The sequence below is a fragment of the Dicentrarchus labrax genome, unplaced genomic scaffold, assembly GCF_905237075.1.
Source record: "Dicentrarchus labrax unplaced genomic scaffold, dlabrax2021, whole genome shotgun sequence".
Lineage (NCBI taxonomy): Eukaryota > Metazoa > Chordata > Actinopteri > Moronidae > Dicentrarchus > Dicentrarchus labrax.
This window is the reverse complement of record NW_026136711.1, coordinates 23710583-23725106: the sequence shown is the minus strand read 5'-3', so window position 1 is coordinate 23725106 and position 14524 is coordinate 23710583. Positions and strand designations below refer to the sequence as shown.

The following is a 14524-nucleotide window of genomic DNA, read 5'->3' as shown; positions in this document are numbered from 1 at the left end:
GCAGCTTTAATTCATCCGGGATAAGGCCAACAATTCTATTTTGGGATATTACTGTGGTATATTTGAAATGCAATTCCATGAGAAATTAATTTCCAACAGAGATGGGTTATCTGCAGGAGTGTGTTTAAAAAAGATTTAACAATGCTTTTCATTTCAAGCTCTAAATGTTGTTGTCTCTCTCCCTGTTGTGTGCCAAGTGCTCTGGTATCACATGCAGCACAAGCATTACAACGGCTTGTCATAGATGCAAACAAATAGCCAGAGGTTATGTACTCAACTGTCTGTTGGCCTGGTTGGTTGACTGACTCGCAGCTAGTTTGGCACTCTAGCTAGTTGGTTAACTGGCTTCGTGTAGGCTGGCTGGTTCGCCCATTTCTCCTGCACTATTGTGCAAACAGGTCGAGTGCATTGTCTTTAGACAAAGAGGCCATGCACGACCCACAACAAAAAGTGACATCAGCGCAGAGGAAAAAACAAAAACACTGCAGGGGAGCGAGGGAGCCGAGGAGGAGGGGAGGAGAACTCCTATGCCATTTTACTCAGAGGTGCAAGGAAGCTGATATTCAGCTCATTTAAGCCAGAGCATTATGGGAACAAACTGCTGACATGGGAGACGTTACAGCTGAAGCTCTTTCTAAATATTCCCAGTCTCTCAATACCCCAATGAACACAAGTGAATGTCTAAAACTTTCCTGAAGGCTGTTTATATAATTATATTATATTATATTATATATATTTCAAGTTGTTGAGTTATGCATATCTAAAAAACTTTAAATAAGGAACCTGAATAACTTGTTTTCTCAATGTGAAAACCAAATTATAATATGTCTCTTGAAGGACCGGTGTGCAGTGGCATCTAGCAGTGTAGTTGCACATTTCAAATAACTTAACACTGCTTGCCTCACCCTCCTGTTCCAAGTGTGTAGGAGAAATGATGGGAAACTCGCAAAAAACCCTAAAGGCCCAATGTAGAACCAGTATTTGGTGTGTCTGTTCTTGGCTACTGTAGAAACATGGTGGTTCAACGTGGACCTGCAGCGTCTGTGGATGAAAACGGCTCATTCGAAGGTAACGAAAAAACAAGGAGTCTTATTTTCAGGTGATTATACACAAATGAATACCTATGAACGTTATATTCCATATCTGCCTAAATGATTCATACAGCCCCCCGATGCTTGACGAGAAACAAATTCAAAAGAAAAAAACCCCACACAAAACAACAAACTAAACTTCAGATCAATTATCAGCGGTATCCACTGAGTGCAGGGGCCTGCTAGCTGTGGAGAGGCCTGCTGAGGAGGATTGGCCATTTCTCCCTAATCTCGGAAGGAATTTTTTTCAGGAACGCCAGAAGTCCTCCGACATGATTAGGAGAGGAGAAAGAAAAAGACAGAAGAAGACAGGAGGCAGGGAGACTGAGAGAAGATGGAAAGAAGAGAAGATGGACAGAGATCAACAAGACTGTAATAGACAGAAAGTTAGAGACAGAAAGACGCTGAAATGGAGGGATAAACAGATGAGCCAGAGAAACACCCCACCCTGATTCCAGTGAAAGCAGGTTAACACAAGCCAGCAGCAGGTTAAAAACCAGTGCTGATGGCAGTTGAGTGCGGTTGGTCTTATTTGCCTGTGTATCTGCAACTGCACGTTTGCACAGCACAAAGACGCCTATTGTCTTCTGGCAGAAAACAGGCTTATGGCGGAACATGATGTTGCACTGATGTTGTATACAAATCGTTTGTCCACACTGCACCATTTGACAGGAGCAAGAGCCAAGAAAGAAAACAAAACTGACACACAGGACACAAAAGGAACAGATCAAACTTACTCTCTTCTTCATTGGCATGAACAAACGATGCTGCTCTTGACAGAACATCCAGTGGTGTCTCCATGCTTGGATGCCTGTGGGACACAGGGGAGGGCACTGTGCTGAACATTTTAAGGTGAACTGAGAACAGCTTTCATCTCTCTGTAGCATTTTATGTTTTTAAAAAAAGTTAGTATCTGATACCATGTCGTTACAAGCTCCAAAACTTAAATTACAATCACAAATAAAATCACTATTATTTCTATAAAGACTAGGGCCAGTAAAACCAGTATTAACATCACACCTGACCTTTGGTGAATACCAAACTTTTTTTAGTATCATGGTTATATTATACATGTGTTTTGTTTTCGCAGTAGTCAGTTTTCTGTCATTCAAACCCGTTCATTCTGGGTATATTATAATACTCTTTATGGGGAATTTTATATGGCTACTATTGATTTTTTAAACTTTAAAACTTAAACTTTACACTTTGAAATACTTATATACTTTTACTTAAGTCAAGTTTAAAATTTAAATGCAGGACTTGTTGTTTGTATTGTTTGAAACTGTCCTTTCATACTCCTGATAGCCTATGAATACTCACTGTTATTGTCTTACAGTATAGTTTGTGATATTATTTATGACCTTCCTGACATATTTTGAACTCTGTCCTCCAAAATTTGTTTGAGTGGGGGGGGTTATCCCACAGTGTCGAGCCCTTCAGTCTAGCTGCTATGAAAGGTATTTGTGAATAAAAAACGCTCCAGCGCGCTTCTCTTCCCTCTTTCTGCATTCCTAAGATACTTTTCCTTCATTTCTCCAGGAAAAACAGCGTTTCTGAGGCAAATTATCATTAAACAAAAAAACTATCCCTGCAGCACCAGAGTAAACTACACAAACTCTGTTTATCGTCCTGCAGCTCGTCACAACACTGCACTGTCTAGGTGGTGCGCGTAAAGAAACTTTTGATAGGACTCGGGCAAAAGTGAAACTGATTATATTAGCAGCAAGTGCGTCCGCTTTTATTCCCACCAGACATTTATTTATATCAGCCTGACTCAGTGCCTCCTTATCGGGACCTTATTAACAGATGAACAGAAAGGGGGGAGAAAAAAAAGGCACATTGTGGCTGTTTAACTTGAAGTTGGCACTATAAGAGAAATGTATCGCTACTTTATTTAGTGGTCAGGTTTCACTCATTCCCACTGCACTCACAGTACAGCACAGAGACAACTGCATGTCAACAGATCCCTGGAGGAAAGCATATGGCCAAAGGGGGGTTTCTTGACATGAGGAAGTTTTGGGAACCCGCCAGTGCCGATTGCTTCTTATCGTGAATGAAACTTCCCCTCCACATACGGATATTATTCCAGCCCTGTCTTCTTCAATCTGTTCCCCGCACTGTCCGCATTTAAATGCTGAACATTCCCATTAAACGGACTGAATTAACACCACAGGACACAAATAAAATAAAAAAAGAGCGCACTAAACCCGAAACAAACAATGTCAGTCAGATGCAACTTCATGTTCCAGCAGCAACATACCTCCTTCAAGCGCCACTTTGGTATCTTCCAGTATGATAATATCCACACGGGGAAATAAATAAAAACACAGCAAACAAATATATATATATATCCCACAGGAAGTTCCAAAACAAAAAGCCGCGGTCCTTGTACGAGGGAAGACAATAGTAGCAGAGCTGTCGGGACAAACTTGGTTGTAGGCTAAACGAGGAAGAGGAGGAGGAGGGAGGGAGGGAGGGAGAAAGGGAGGAGGGAGGGCAGGAATGCCTGGAATGATGGAATTCGGTTCCTAGCAGGTGGTGAAAGTGAAGCGCGCTGATTGGCGGAGGAGTGAAGCAGTGATATCAGCATATATTATGATAATAAGAGCATTGCATCACATCCTCTGAAGGTTAGGCTGCTGTCACTGTGTGTGCTGCTCAGGGAGTCAGGGAGGTGGGAATAAAAAACATTTAGTAGATGATTATTCAGCATTACTACTTTAAAGAGCCTTTGAGCAAGGCAGTTAACCCTCAACTTGTCAGTTCTTTATTTATTTTAAATTCACAAATAAACTGTTACTCTCTTCCTGTGCTCCATATTGAGATACAGCCTGCATTATAAACATTTATACTTAAGCCCAACGTGGTAACACTTAACTGTAAGTTAGTATTTATAAGCACCGTAAATATTTAATGAATGGGTAATAACCAGGGGGAGATCTAACAAATGCCTGGCCACCCCAGTTTGGTGTCAAATTTAACACATGAATTTAGACTAACGTCAAAAATAACTGAAATTCATTCAATTATCTGTTATGGCCACATTTTAGACTAATACATTGACTTAAGATAAATGAAAAAAGATTTGGAAAAATTTTGATTTCTAATGCCACCTGTAGATATTTTTATTCAATGCTTAACTAATGTGCCACAATAATGTTATGTTTTTGAGTTCAAATATCTTCATTTGGGGGGCTTTTCCAAACAAATATTGATATATGTGATTGTCTGTAAATCAGGATATATTTCTGTCACCCTCTGGCCACCACATGAATATTTCTCCAGCTCTGCCCCTGGTAATAACACACTATAATGAAGTTGTATGCAGCAACAAAGTAATTTCAGTGTTTTATAATAATTAGAATACTTTAATTATCTGCTACATTACATTATAGATATCACAGATTTGATGCATGCATTTAACTGTCTTAAATGGGATTTGTTATTAGTGCTGTATCACTGTGTATACAGTATTTTATGTTGTACCTGGTTTAAGTAAGTTTGCTATGTAAGATACAGTTTAACATACACCATTATTTAATATTTTCACAAGATGATTACCTGTTTTGTACATAACGTCCGAGTCTCTGAAGTAATCAGTTTTATAACTGTCAGATAATGTAGTGGAGTAAAGAATACAATATTTCCCTCAAGTAAGTAAATGTAATAACAAGTACCTCAAAATTGTATTTAACAGTATACTTAGAGTAAATGTAGACCTGAACAGTGCCAAATGGTATGTGTGGTCAGCAAACTATCCCAATGTACATAGATTATAGACACAGACAAAATATCAGTAAATGCTGGTAGATTCCAGTGAAAAAGATGAGCACACAGCAAATCATACGAGGTAATGTGAGCCTGCTTTGAGGTGATTCATGTGCCCACAACTGAAGTCCTCTTAAAAAGTATGACTCATGATGTAGTGAGGAATAAAAGGGTGGAGAAAAAAAAGCTAGTGACAGTACCAGGCAATAACTGGAAGTAAGTGGTACTGTCACCACTGTCTGCACTATAAAGGAACAGAGGACCAGTAGATGTTTATCACAGCAGTTACTTTATTTTTGTTGTCTTTGGTATTTTTGATTATGAGAGAAAATAAAAGCAAAAATTATGATGATATGATCTTAGTTGTAATAGCAGAAGTCTGCATACAAAATGTTAATGTAGACTTTTTTTTTGGTCTGTTTGTATTGTACATGGCTAATGTGTATTCAGTTACATATAATATATAATAATTAATTGAAAAATAATAATTTTGGTGGCCAATTATCCAATTAAGTGAAATGCAGAAAGAAGTAAATATGAATTACTCCTGGGCTCAGGGAGATGAAGAGATAGAGTAGAGATAAAGCTATGAACACGTTTTTTTGAAGCATTTCATATTTACCTTTCTTACTTAAAAAGATTAAAAATATAAGACTTAAAGCATGTTATGAGAAACATTTATGATTTTCTTACATTATGGACTAATTTTAGATTCTCATTTAGATGAGTTAAGGTAAAAACAAAAGCAAAAAAATGCTACTGAAAACAGAGTAAGCACAGATGCTGTTGTATTAAAACGTTTATTAAACCCATTTCTTGTCACTGAATTTGACTAAAGCAAGTATTTGTGAAGAACAAATCAATGCCTATTCCCATCGGAGACCTCCAGTTGTCAATATGACGAGCTTATAACAATAAGGCGGCAGAGACGTAAACATCTGGTAACAATGAGCAACATACAGTGACATAAATATAGCACAAACATTAAAAACATGGTTAAAGGGTGAAATGAAAGATTTGAGATTGTTGGCAATGTAGGAGGGGGATGAGAAGTGTGTGTGTGTGTGTGTGTCCATGTATAAAGAGAGTTCAAAAGTATTTTCTTCATTATACTTGCAGTCCTTGTTGCATTCTGTGCACACACCACTGTGGCTCAAGACATAGCCGATTCAGAAGTTCCTCACTAGACACTGTAGTAACACTGTAGTCATTATCCAGAAAAGGTCCGATCTGTTGTACCATTAAATGTCAGTCATAATTCAGTCAGGCTTGGGAAATGTCACCATCTTTTATACAACTTTTATGAACTGCACGATAAAGGGCAATTCTACAGACAGCTCTAAACTATTCAAACACAGACTAACACCTTGTAAGTGATAGAGGCTCTGCGGTGACACAGCCAGAGGTCAGTGTGTGATTGTTCCAGCCACAGTTAGTTTCAGGGTAAAACCAAAAGGATGGGTGCGGATTGTCTGGCTGACAGTTCTAGAGAAAGACAGGTTCCTGGTAGACAGACAGAATCAGGATGTCTGTGAGACGGAGGGCTTCCTCCTCCAACCCTTCCACATCTTCATCAGTTTTTTGGAGCTGTACGACACTGTCTTCCACAAGCCTGGGGAGGACCAGGAGACACAGAGCACAACTTTAACAACCACACTAGACGGACACCATTTCTATTACAACAGTTGTTAATACACTGTGGAAGGTGTAAGAACACACTTTATAGATGTTTAGTTTATCCAAAATACAATATGTATTTCTTAAGTGGATTTTCTTTTATAGGATCGTCTATCTTTCGAATTAAAAAGTATGAATTTTTTGATACCACTCTCATATCTGTACAGTAAATATGAAGCTATAACCAGTTAGCTTAGCTCAGCACAAACAGTGGAAACAGGGGTAACAGCCAGACTGTCAACCTTCCAGCACCTAACCCTAGCACCCTATAAAACCATTAATAATCATTTTTACATTACAGTTTTTGAACGGATTAAACAAATGTGATATAATGTGTTAATCGGTGAGCTTTAGAGGTGCTGGTAGGTAGAGTGTGTTCCCTTTGGACAGATCCGGGCTAGTTGTTTCCCCCTGTTTCCGGTCTGTATGCTAAGTTAAGTGACTCTTCTGTAACTCTCGGCAAGCAAGAATAAATATATCTAGGACTTTAAATATCAAACATAGAGGACAAGAGTACCTACCAGCTGTAGCAATGCCTTTGATACTCTGTGTTATACTGGACATTTTCACAATAGATGAAATACCTGTAGAAGATTAAAAAACAAACAAAAAAAAAAAATTATACAACAATTATTATCTCATCACACTGCAATAGCATTTGGAATGAGGATTTATTGTTTGCTCCCTTACACTAAACTGCTACACACTCAAACCGTACTTAAAAATGGGTTACAGATGTGATAAAGTATCTTAGACAGCGGGAGGAAAATTGAGGATAAATATTTTCAGCATTGTGTTCCAGCAATTAATAATGACATTTATTGGCCTAAGAATTTGAAAATTACAAGATGATATTTATTTGATTTACTACTTGTTTATTTATTGTACATTATCTGGGCATTACATCGGATTCCTCACATTATTCATTTGTAAACTTATATTAATTAATATTCATCACACGATAAAAAGGTCTTGATCTGCACATACACTATGTCTCAGAGGAGTTTATTTTAATGAAACATTTGGGAATAATGATTTTTTCCATCCATCCATCTGTCTCTCTCTGCCTTCCTCTCTCTTACCATCCCTCCCTCCCTCCATCTCTGTTTGTGCCTGCCTTCCTGTCATCATGCAAAATCTCCAGAGAGCCTACTCTACAGTAATCTAGTCTTTTCCTCTATTCTACATCCTTCTACTCATTCTTTAGTCCGAACCTTGCTGTACGACAGCTCCACAGTCTGGGTCCTGAGCAACCTGCAGCAGGATCTCCTCCACGTCTCTGTTTTTGCCTGGAGGATCGACCAGCTTTGTGATCTTTTGCTGCAGGGTCCGAGGCAACGCCATCAGCTGAATAAACTGGCCCTCTGGGCTTTTGTCAACCTGCAGGCACACAAACAAGCATAACTGAACAGAGATACGTACAGTAGAGTGAATACCAGCAGCAGCACCGACCATCACATCCACAGGTCACGCCACAGACACAAATACAGACCAATACACACATTAGTACATAGTTATTATTAGGAATGAAGTATGCATCTCAAGATAACAACAATATATGTTTCTTATCTGTGACATTGCTTGCATTGAAGCTTTAAATATGTCACACAGCACAGCTTCTATAATTTATAATATTTTTAAAATTATATTTGGAATATTGTAAAATCATTAGGAATCTCTGTAAATCTTTTGTTGTTTATAAATCATTTTATACAAAATGTATGTAACTGTAGTCTTTTTCATGGACCCTAATCAATTAAAAAAGACCATATTCATACACTGGCTCATAACCCATTACAGCTTTACACTATGGTCCACCATGATACTGGCCAATATTCATTTTTACAACACTTTTGAAAATATGTACTTGGACATTTTACACTTACTTAAATAAAACAAATAAACCTGTGCTCTCTGATGAACAAACAAAATTAGCTTAATTATGTCTGTGGCATTCCTGTACTGATAGAGGAGATAGATTATGAGCCGACATATGCCCGGACCAATTTTATATTTTATATGAGTGAGTACAGTGGACCTGTTTTCATATGGTAATCCAGTCACAACCTTGCAACAATACTTAATGCATTCACACGAAACGTATTGAAACTTCTTGCTGTACAAACTAACTGCACATCAGCCTGGAGCTCTCAGGTGAGCTACCAGGGTGCCCCATGGAAAAATGTGTTACTCACACACACACACACACACACACACACACACACACGACACTCCTTACCAATTATTAAACATGTTATTCCAAGATGGTGTGATGAGTCTTGGTAGAACAGGGAGTGGTTTTAACAAGAGGTAACCTTATACCAAGGAAATAAAAAGGAATATGTATTCATGCCCTTCATTGTGCAACACTGACATACACATATTCCATGTTGTACTAGTAAATACTGAAGTAGGTAACACAGCAGTGCCAAGTCAGTCACACCCCATTTTGAGTTCACTACCAGGGCTGTGAGCACACACTGAACTATTCAAGTGAAAGCTTTGTTCCTTTTAGTTTAAAATGTTTTAGTCTGTCTCACAGATAAAAGGTAGTGCTTAATATTCTTAAAAGCAGTTCAGGTAGGCCATAACATTTTAATGTCAGAGATATTATGTGAAGTTGGTAGAACCTCGGTTTATGTAGCAGTAAATTGTAAATCCACAAACTGCTTCTGAGGAATAAAACTCAAGAGCAATTCTTCACATTGATACCCATGGCTCTTGCAATTGGCAAGGTCATTTTGGTAACTTTGGTTCATAGGTAAAAAATCATGAGTGACAAATTGAAAGAGGCACAAGGTACAGCCCACACTGTACTGTTGTGTAGTCCACATATCAAGCGAGATATTAAACTCAGGTGTGTGTGCTAGCCATGTTTTACCTCCAGTTTTCCTTGATTAGGTTTGTAGACCGCTTGTGGGCAGTCCTGCAGGATGTTGCTGTACAGAATCCGGAAGTGCTGCATATTGTCTTTGACAATATTGGCCACCTTGGATTTATCTTCTCCAATCACCATTCGAAAATCCCCTTAAGATACAAAAACATAATGGTTTCCCTTGAGTATTTATTCACCTTACAGTCTTTGCTGTAGTACCGCACTCTAGCAGTAACAAATTCCTCCTTCTGCTCCTGTAGTTCGGCAACCTACATGGTAACCATTCCTGTGTTAGCACATTCTTAACATGTAAACATTTGTAGGGTCAACATGAAGCAGAATTTAGCTGCTTCAGTTTCACATCATTACATCGGCACAAATTAAAGCAGATTAGTTTGGTGTCTTGAGCTACAAGAACCATCAGTCTAATGTCCATTCACACACACCAGCCAGCTCACTCAGAACCCTGCTGAGACAGGGATAAACCTGCATGTTGGATTGCACCGTACTTGCATTTGTATTCAAAGTTTTTAAACTACACAAACCATTATTACAAAAGAAAACCACAAGCTTAGATATAATTCGTTCTGCTGAATAACAACGATAAGAAGTGTGTGTGTGTGTGTGTGTGTGTGTGTGTGTGTGTGTGTGTGAAAATGTAGAAATGCTTATCTCTGTTTAATTATTAATACATCTTTTCTGATAAATTTGTTTCCAAAGTATTCATGACCGTGTTTAATTTTCTTCAGGTTATTGTAGTTGTGCGAGCTAGTTACCAGCGTAAGAAAGACCAGCTATCTGCAGGAAGAGGTCTTCCTCAGTGAAGCTCTCCGGGAGCATCAGGAAGGAGGCTGTCACAGCACTCTTCAGGTTGGCTACCAGAGCAGCACGGAGCTTTCCATTCTCACTCTGCACCAGCATTTTCACCTGCACACACAAAGGCATGGATGCAAACATTTGGGCACAAACATTTTTGCAAGAATTTACTAAAACTAAATAGGTTGTAAAAATGTACAACTACAAAGGCTGTCCTGTATCCTTTGCATAAACATAATCAATTGCTAGAAAAACAAATGATTTAGTAAGACAAAGTTTTTCTGTTTCATCCATCTGAGCCTGACCGATACAGTGGTCAGCTGATATTGGCCAACCGCAAACATATCCGTATTGTATCGGTCTATATGTTAGCTGATACGTGCAAATATGAAAATCTGGTATATAATGCAGAAAAACAATGCTTGTGGTAATATTTTGGTGTCACTGCAAAGTTTATCCAGCAGGGTATGCTGTGATTCATCACACTGTGGCAAACAACACAACGTAAGAGGGAAGAAAAAAAATCCCATATCGGTCAGTCTGATCATGATACTGACTGGTTTGTGAAGGCGTCCAGCAACATACATGGTCTTCCAGTGCATCAGGTCATCTATGAGAGATTCTGTGCTAATTACACCATATTTGATTATCTGAGAAGACAAAAAGAGGAGAAGGTTATTGAAGTGTGTAGTTAGTAAAGTCTAGTCAGACTAAAACAGTAAAATGAGCTTAGATAAAGTTTTAGGAGCCAGATGCATTTTAACAACATATGCATTATAATTTAAAGAAAAGGTCCGTCCAGCCTCGGTCTCAGCAGCTACTCTTACATTACGTCTGCTAACAGCTACTGTTGGTGTATTATTTAATTCTTGTGAAAAGCAGAAGAAACTCATGAGGAGATTTCAGTATTAATTGAGAACTGAACTAAATCATGTAAAAAAATAAATAAAAAAAAGAAGGTGGATGCAGAAATATAAAACATTTACCTTCCCATCCACAGGCACCAGTGTGTTGTAGTACACCGAGGCTCCGTGTTCATTTTGTATGGAGCTGATAGTCTTGGGCCCCAGCAGCTTGAGGATGGAGTAGTGTTTGCGATTCTGCAGCAGATTCATGGTGTGCCACGTCACCGGGTCGTCCACCGCGACCACAAAGTCCAGCATGTTCTTCTGTATGTATTAAAGGTACAACAGACAGTAATGGTGTGTAGTGAGGGAGGCAATAATCCAGTATTATTGTTTATTATCTTTCAGCTCAATCATATTGTGATGATATGATCACTTTGTGTTAATAAAAGATTTGATCTCCAAATTAACGAGACTGATCAACAGTTTGTTGTACTGAAAACTATTTGATTATCTAAAGTAATATTTTTAGAACAGATATTTGGAATAATTTGTTATTGATTGTGCACATCCATATTAATATAGAAATATTGATTTCCAATATATGCATATCAATACCGTGATATTGACTTCAACCATAGTGCCTGCCCCTTCTTGTACCAACGCTGAGCCTAACTCCTAACATTAAGCAATTGTCACTGTTTGTGTGGGAGGCTGGAAAACTACAAACCCCAGTAACACTGAAAAACCAAACAAATAAAAGACCAAATCCAAGAAATAGAGCATGATAACTATTAAGTCTGACTGTATTTATTAAAGCACACATGAGCAGTACTTCACTGTCACTGTAACGTTGTGAGCAGAGTTTGGAAACCAGCAGGACAGGTGTCACTAACCTCCATTTGACCTTGGTTGGTCCCGTGTTGTTTAAAAACACCAGATCCATAGGCAAAAGCCAGAGTGATGTCTTGGGGGAACTGTGACAGAATCCGTCTGTAAAGCACGCCGGTGTTGTGCAAAGCTGGAAGAGTCATTTTGACCTCGCCAGGATAGCTTTCGAGCTAGTTTACAGGCGGGATAACCGGCTAAATAACGTATAACGAGAACTGTCGGCCGCATAAAGTAAGAGATACATTTCAGACTGAGCCGCCCAGTGCCTCTAAACACGACCACAGCTACAGAATACCACTAAAAGAACCAGTTTTTATCGCTTAAATACTCCCATCAGGTGAGTTTGTGTCAGCTGTGTGCTTGACAGTCGCCAAAAATATACGTCACGGAGTTTGCTGCGGGCTGGAGGCTCACGGGAAATGGAGTCAAAGATGGAAGGTAAGCGCCTCAGCCGTGAAACTGCCGTCGAAGAGCCCAAATAAAAGCTACTGTGCGGGTTGTGACTGAATACGGTCGTGAAATGTAAACTGGGCGACACATTTTTGAGTTTTAATTAAAAAAAATAAATACAAACAAAAAGAGAAATCTCTAAGTTCAGCCAGCAGAGGGTGGGTTTCGACCAGGGTTAGCTATGTGGCAATGAGGTAATGCTGATATTTATGGGTAGTTGAAGCAGAAGCTGCCTAGCTGTATTATTACAGTGTGAAAAAAAATATATAGGTATTATTATTAATTTTATGAAGTTAACAGCCGTCATTGTGACTTCATTCAGTTAGATGCATTTTTGCTTTTTTTATGTGGTGCTGAAATTTCATATCGCATTACACATATTGGGAAAATAAATAAATTAATAATCTATGAGAACTGAATCGTCCTGACATGATAATGACGATTGTTCCTGTCAGGATCCAGAACTTCATACATTTGCAGCAGTGTTTTAGACTCGAACCTGTGGAGATATTAAATAAAACCTGTGAAAGCAAGGCAAATACTGCAGTTAAACGTGACATGGAAACAACAACAACATTTTATTCCTTTTTTTCTTGACCATGAGATTTAAAATACTGCAGCAGTAAAAAGCTGAAAACGCCTGTGAGGACAGTCTTCCCCCTGCTTATAGGCCCGATGCTCACATCTATGTGAATGAATTAATATTGAATGTGCATTCATGACAGTTAGCAATATGTCTGCAGCTCATTATGGGATTGTCAAGAGCAGGACAAATATTATCTTCTCAGTAATTGCCGTGAGCCATCTTTTCAGTCAGATGAATATTGATAAGGTCACTAAATCCTGACTAACAAGTTCTCTCCCTCTGTGCCTTAATTCACAGACAGTGAAGCACCAGCCGAAGTAAAAAGGTATTTTTTCCATTTGTCCATCCTGTACTACATCTTGTACGTGTTGAATTAACATTTTGTGGTCATGACCCTAAGAGATCTCCATTAGTCCATATATGTTCTCTGCTCGCCTCCAGCTATGTTTAATAATCAGTGTTCTTTTTTGTGAATCCATAATATCATCCCGCCCTGATTCATTCTGTTACGTATGTAAGCGTAACACAATATCACACAGCCTGGGATGTGACTGTCAGTAGTGTCAGCAATGTAGGGTGTTGGTGAGAGCAGTGTGTTGCTGTTGTAGAACGCATTTATAAGCAAAGGAGAAACAAAGGCTGCCACATAACCAAAGAGGGTGCCTGCAGGCAGAGAGTGAGTAACAAAGGCTCCCTGAAAGCATTGATTACCAACCTGTAAACAGCGAGGTGAATTATAAGAGCACTACTAAACAGGTAACAGCAGGTTCCCACACTGTCCACTTAACCAACGTACTGTAAGTCCAATAATTACTTTCCTTTAAGCTCTGATTGGCTCTCTGAAAACTCCTAAGGGAAATCTCTATAACTCTTTAGTGACTATATGTTCACCTGCTAGTTGCTAACTTTCTGTGCCATGTTGTCCTGGGCAGGGAGCATATAGCGGGTAGGGCAGTTTAAACCTGCAAAAGATCACTTTTTAAGGTGATATGACAAACTAGTTAGCAAACAGTTGCTTATTTACACATACAGCAATTATGGAGCAACATTATTGTTCATGTTTCTGGCCACCTGGTTAATGGAAGTCTACTCTCTTTGTCTGTTTTTGGTCTCCACCCACTCTTGAGGGAAACATCTGGCTCTGCCACTGACTGTGTCTGGTTGCCGTTTAATGCTGAGCAGGTAGTGTAACGTAGGCTTTTAGAGCCTTTTCACTGGAAAGAGCTGCCTGCTGTGGACGAAAAACCACATTATGTCAGCAGTGAGAGTGAATCAAAACAGTTGCTGTCCGGTCCAAAGTTGTAGACTGCTCAACTAAACAATAAGCTGGTACTCGCTATAAAGCCCTTTTAATAGTCCGTCCAGGATTTAACATTTTGGGGGATTTTTGTGGCCTAGAATGCCTGATTTTGTGCAGTTTTGCTAAAAAATTGCAGTGCATGTTGCAGGAAAAAGTGGAAACTGTAGTTTACAGTTTGAAGTGTTCTAAGTAATCTTAAAGAAAAGGCTCATAAAAGATTATGAG

The 14524-nt window shown here is 38.9% G+C and overlaps 2 protein-coding genes across 2 annotated transcripts in view; both read right to left on the bottom strand.

Moving 5' to 3' along the window:
* Positions 1 to 3534, bottom strand: part of vgll4b (vestigial-like family member 4b) — a 44903-nt gene extending 41369 nt beyond the window's left edge. Inside the window, exons 1-2 of the mRNA XM_051416343.1 lie at positions 3352 to 3534; positions 1829 to 1902 (exon numbers count right to left, since the gene is read on the bottom strand). Coding sequence (XP_051272303.1) covers positions 1829 to 1892 — 64 coding nt within the window. The 5' untranslated portion in view covers positions 1893 to 1902; positions 3352 to 3534. The remainder of the gene's footprint in view (positions 1 to 1828; positions 1903 to 3351) is intronic.
* A 2106-nt stretch (positions 3535 to 5640) lies between these two features.
* tamm41 (TAM41 mitochondrial translocator assembly and maintenance homolog) lies at positions 5641 to 12353 on the bottom strand. The gene is made up of 8 exons (XM_051416341.1): positions 11969 to 12353; positions 11214 to 11396; positions 10785 to 10877; positions 10188 to 10338; positions 9418 to 9563; positions 7751 to 7916; positions 7058 to 7120; positions 5641 to 6471 (listed from the first exon to the last, which is right to left on the bottom strand). The coding sequence occupies exons 1-8, from the start codon at positions 12104 to 12106 to the stop codon at positions 6380 to 6382; spliced, it is 1032 nt and encodes a 343-aa protein (XP_051272301.1). The 5' UTR covers positions 12107 to 12353; the 3' UTR covers positions 5641 to 6379.
* Between the last annotated feature and the right edge of the window lie 2171 nt (positions 12354 to 14524).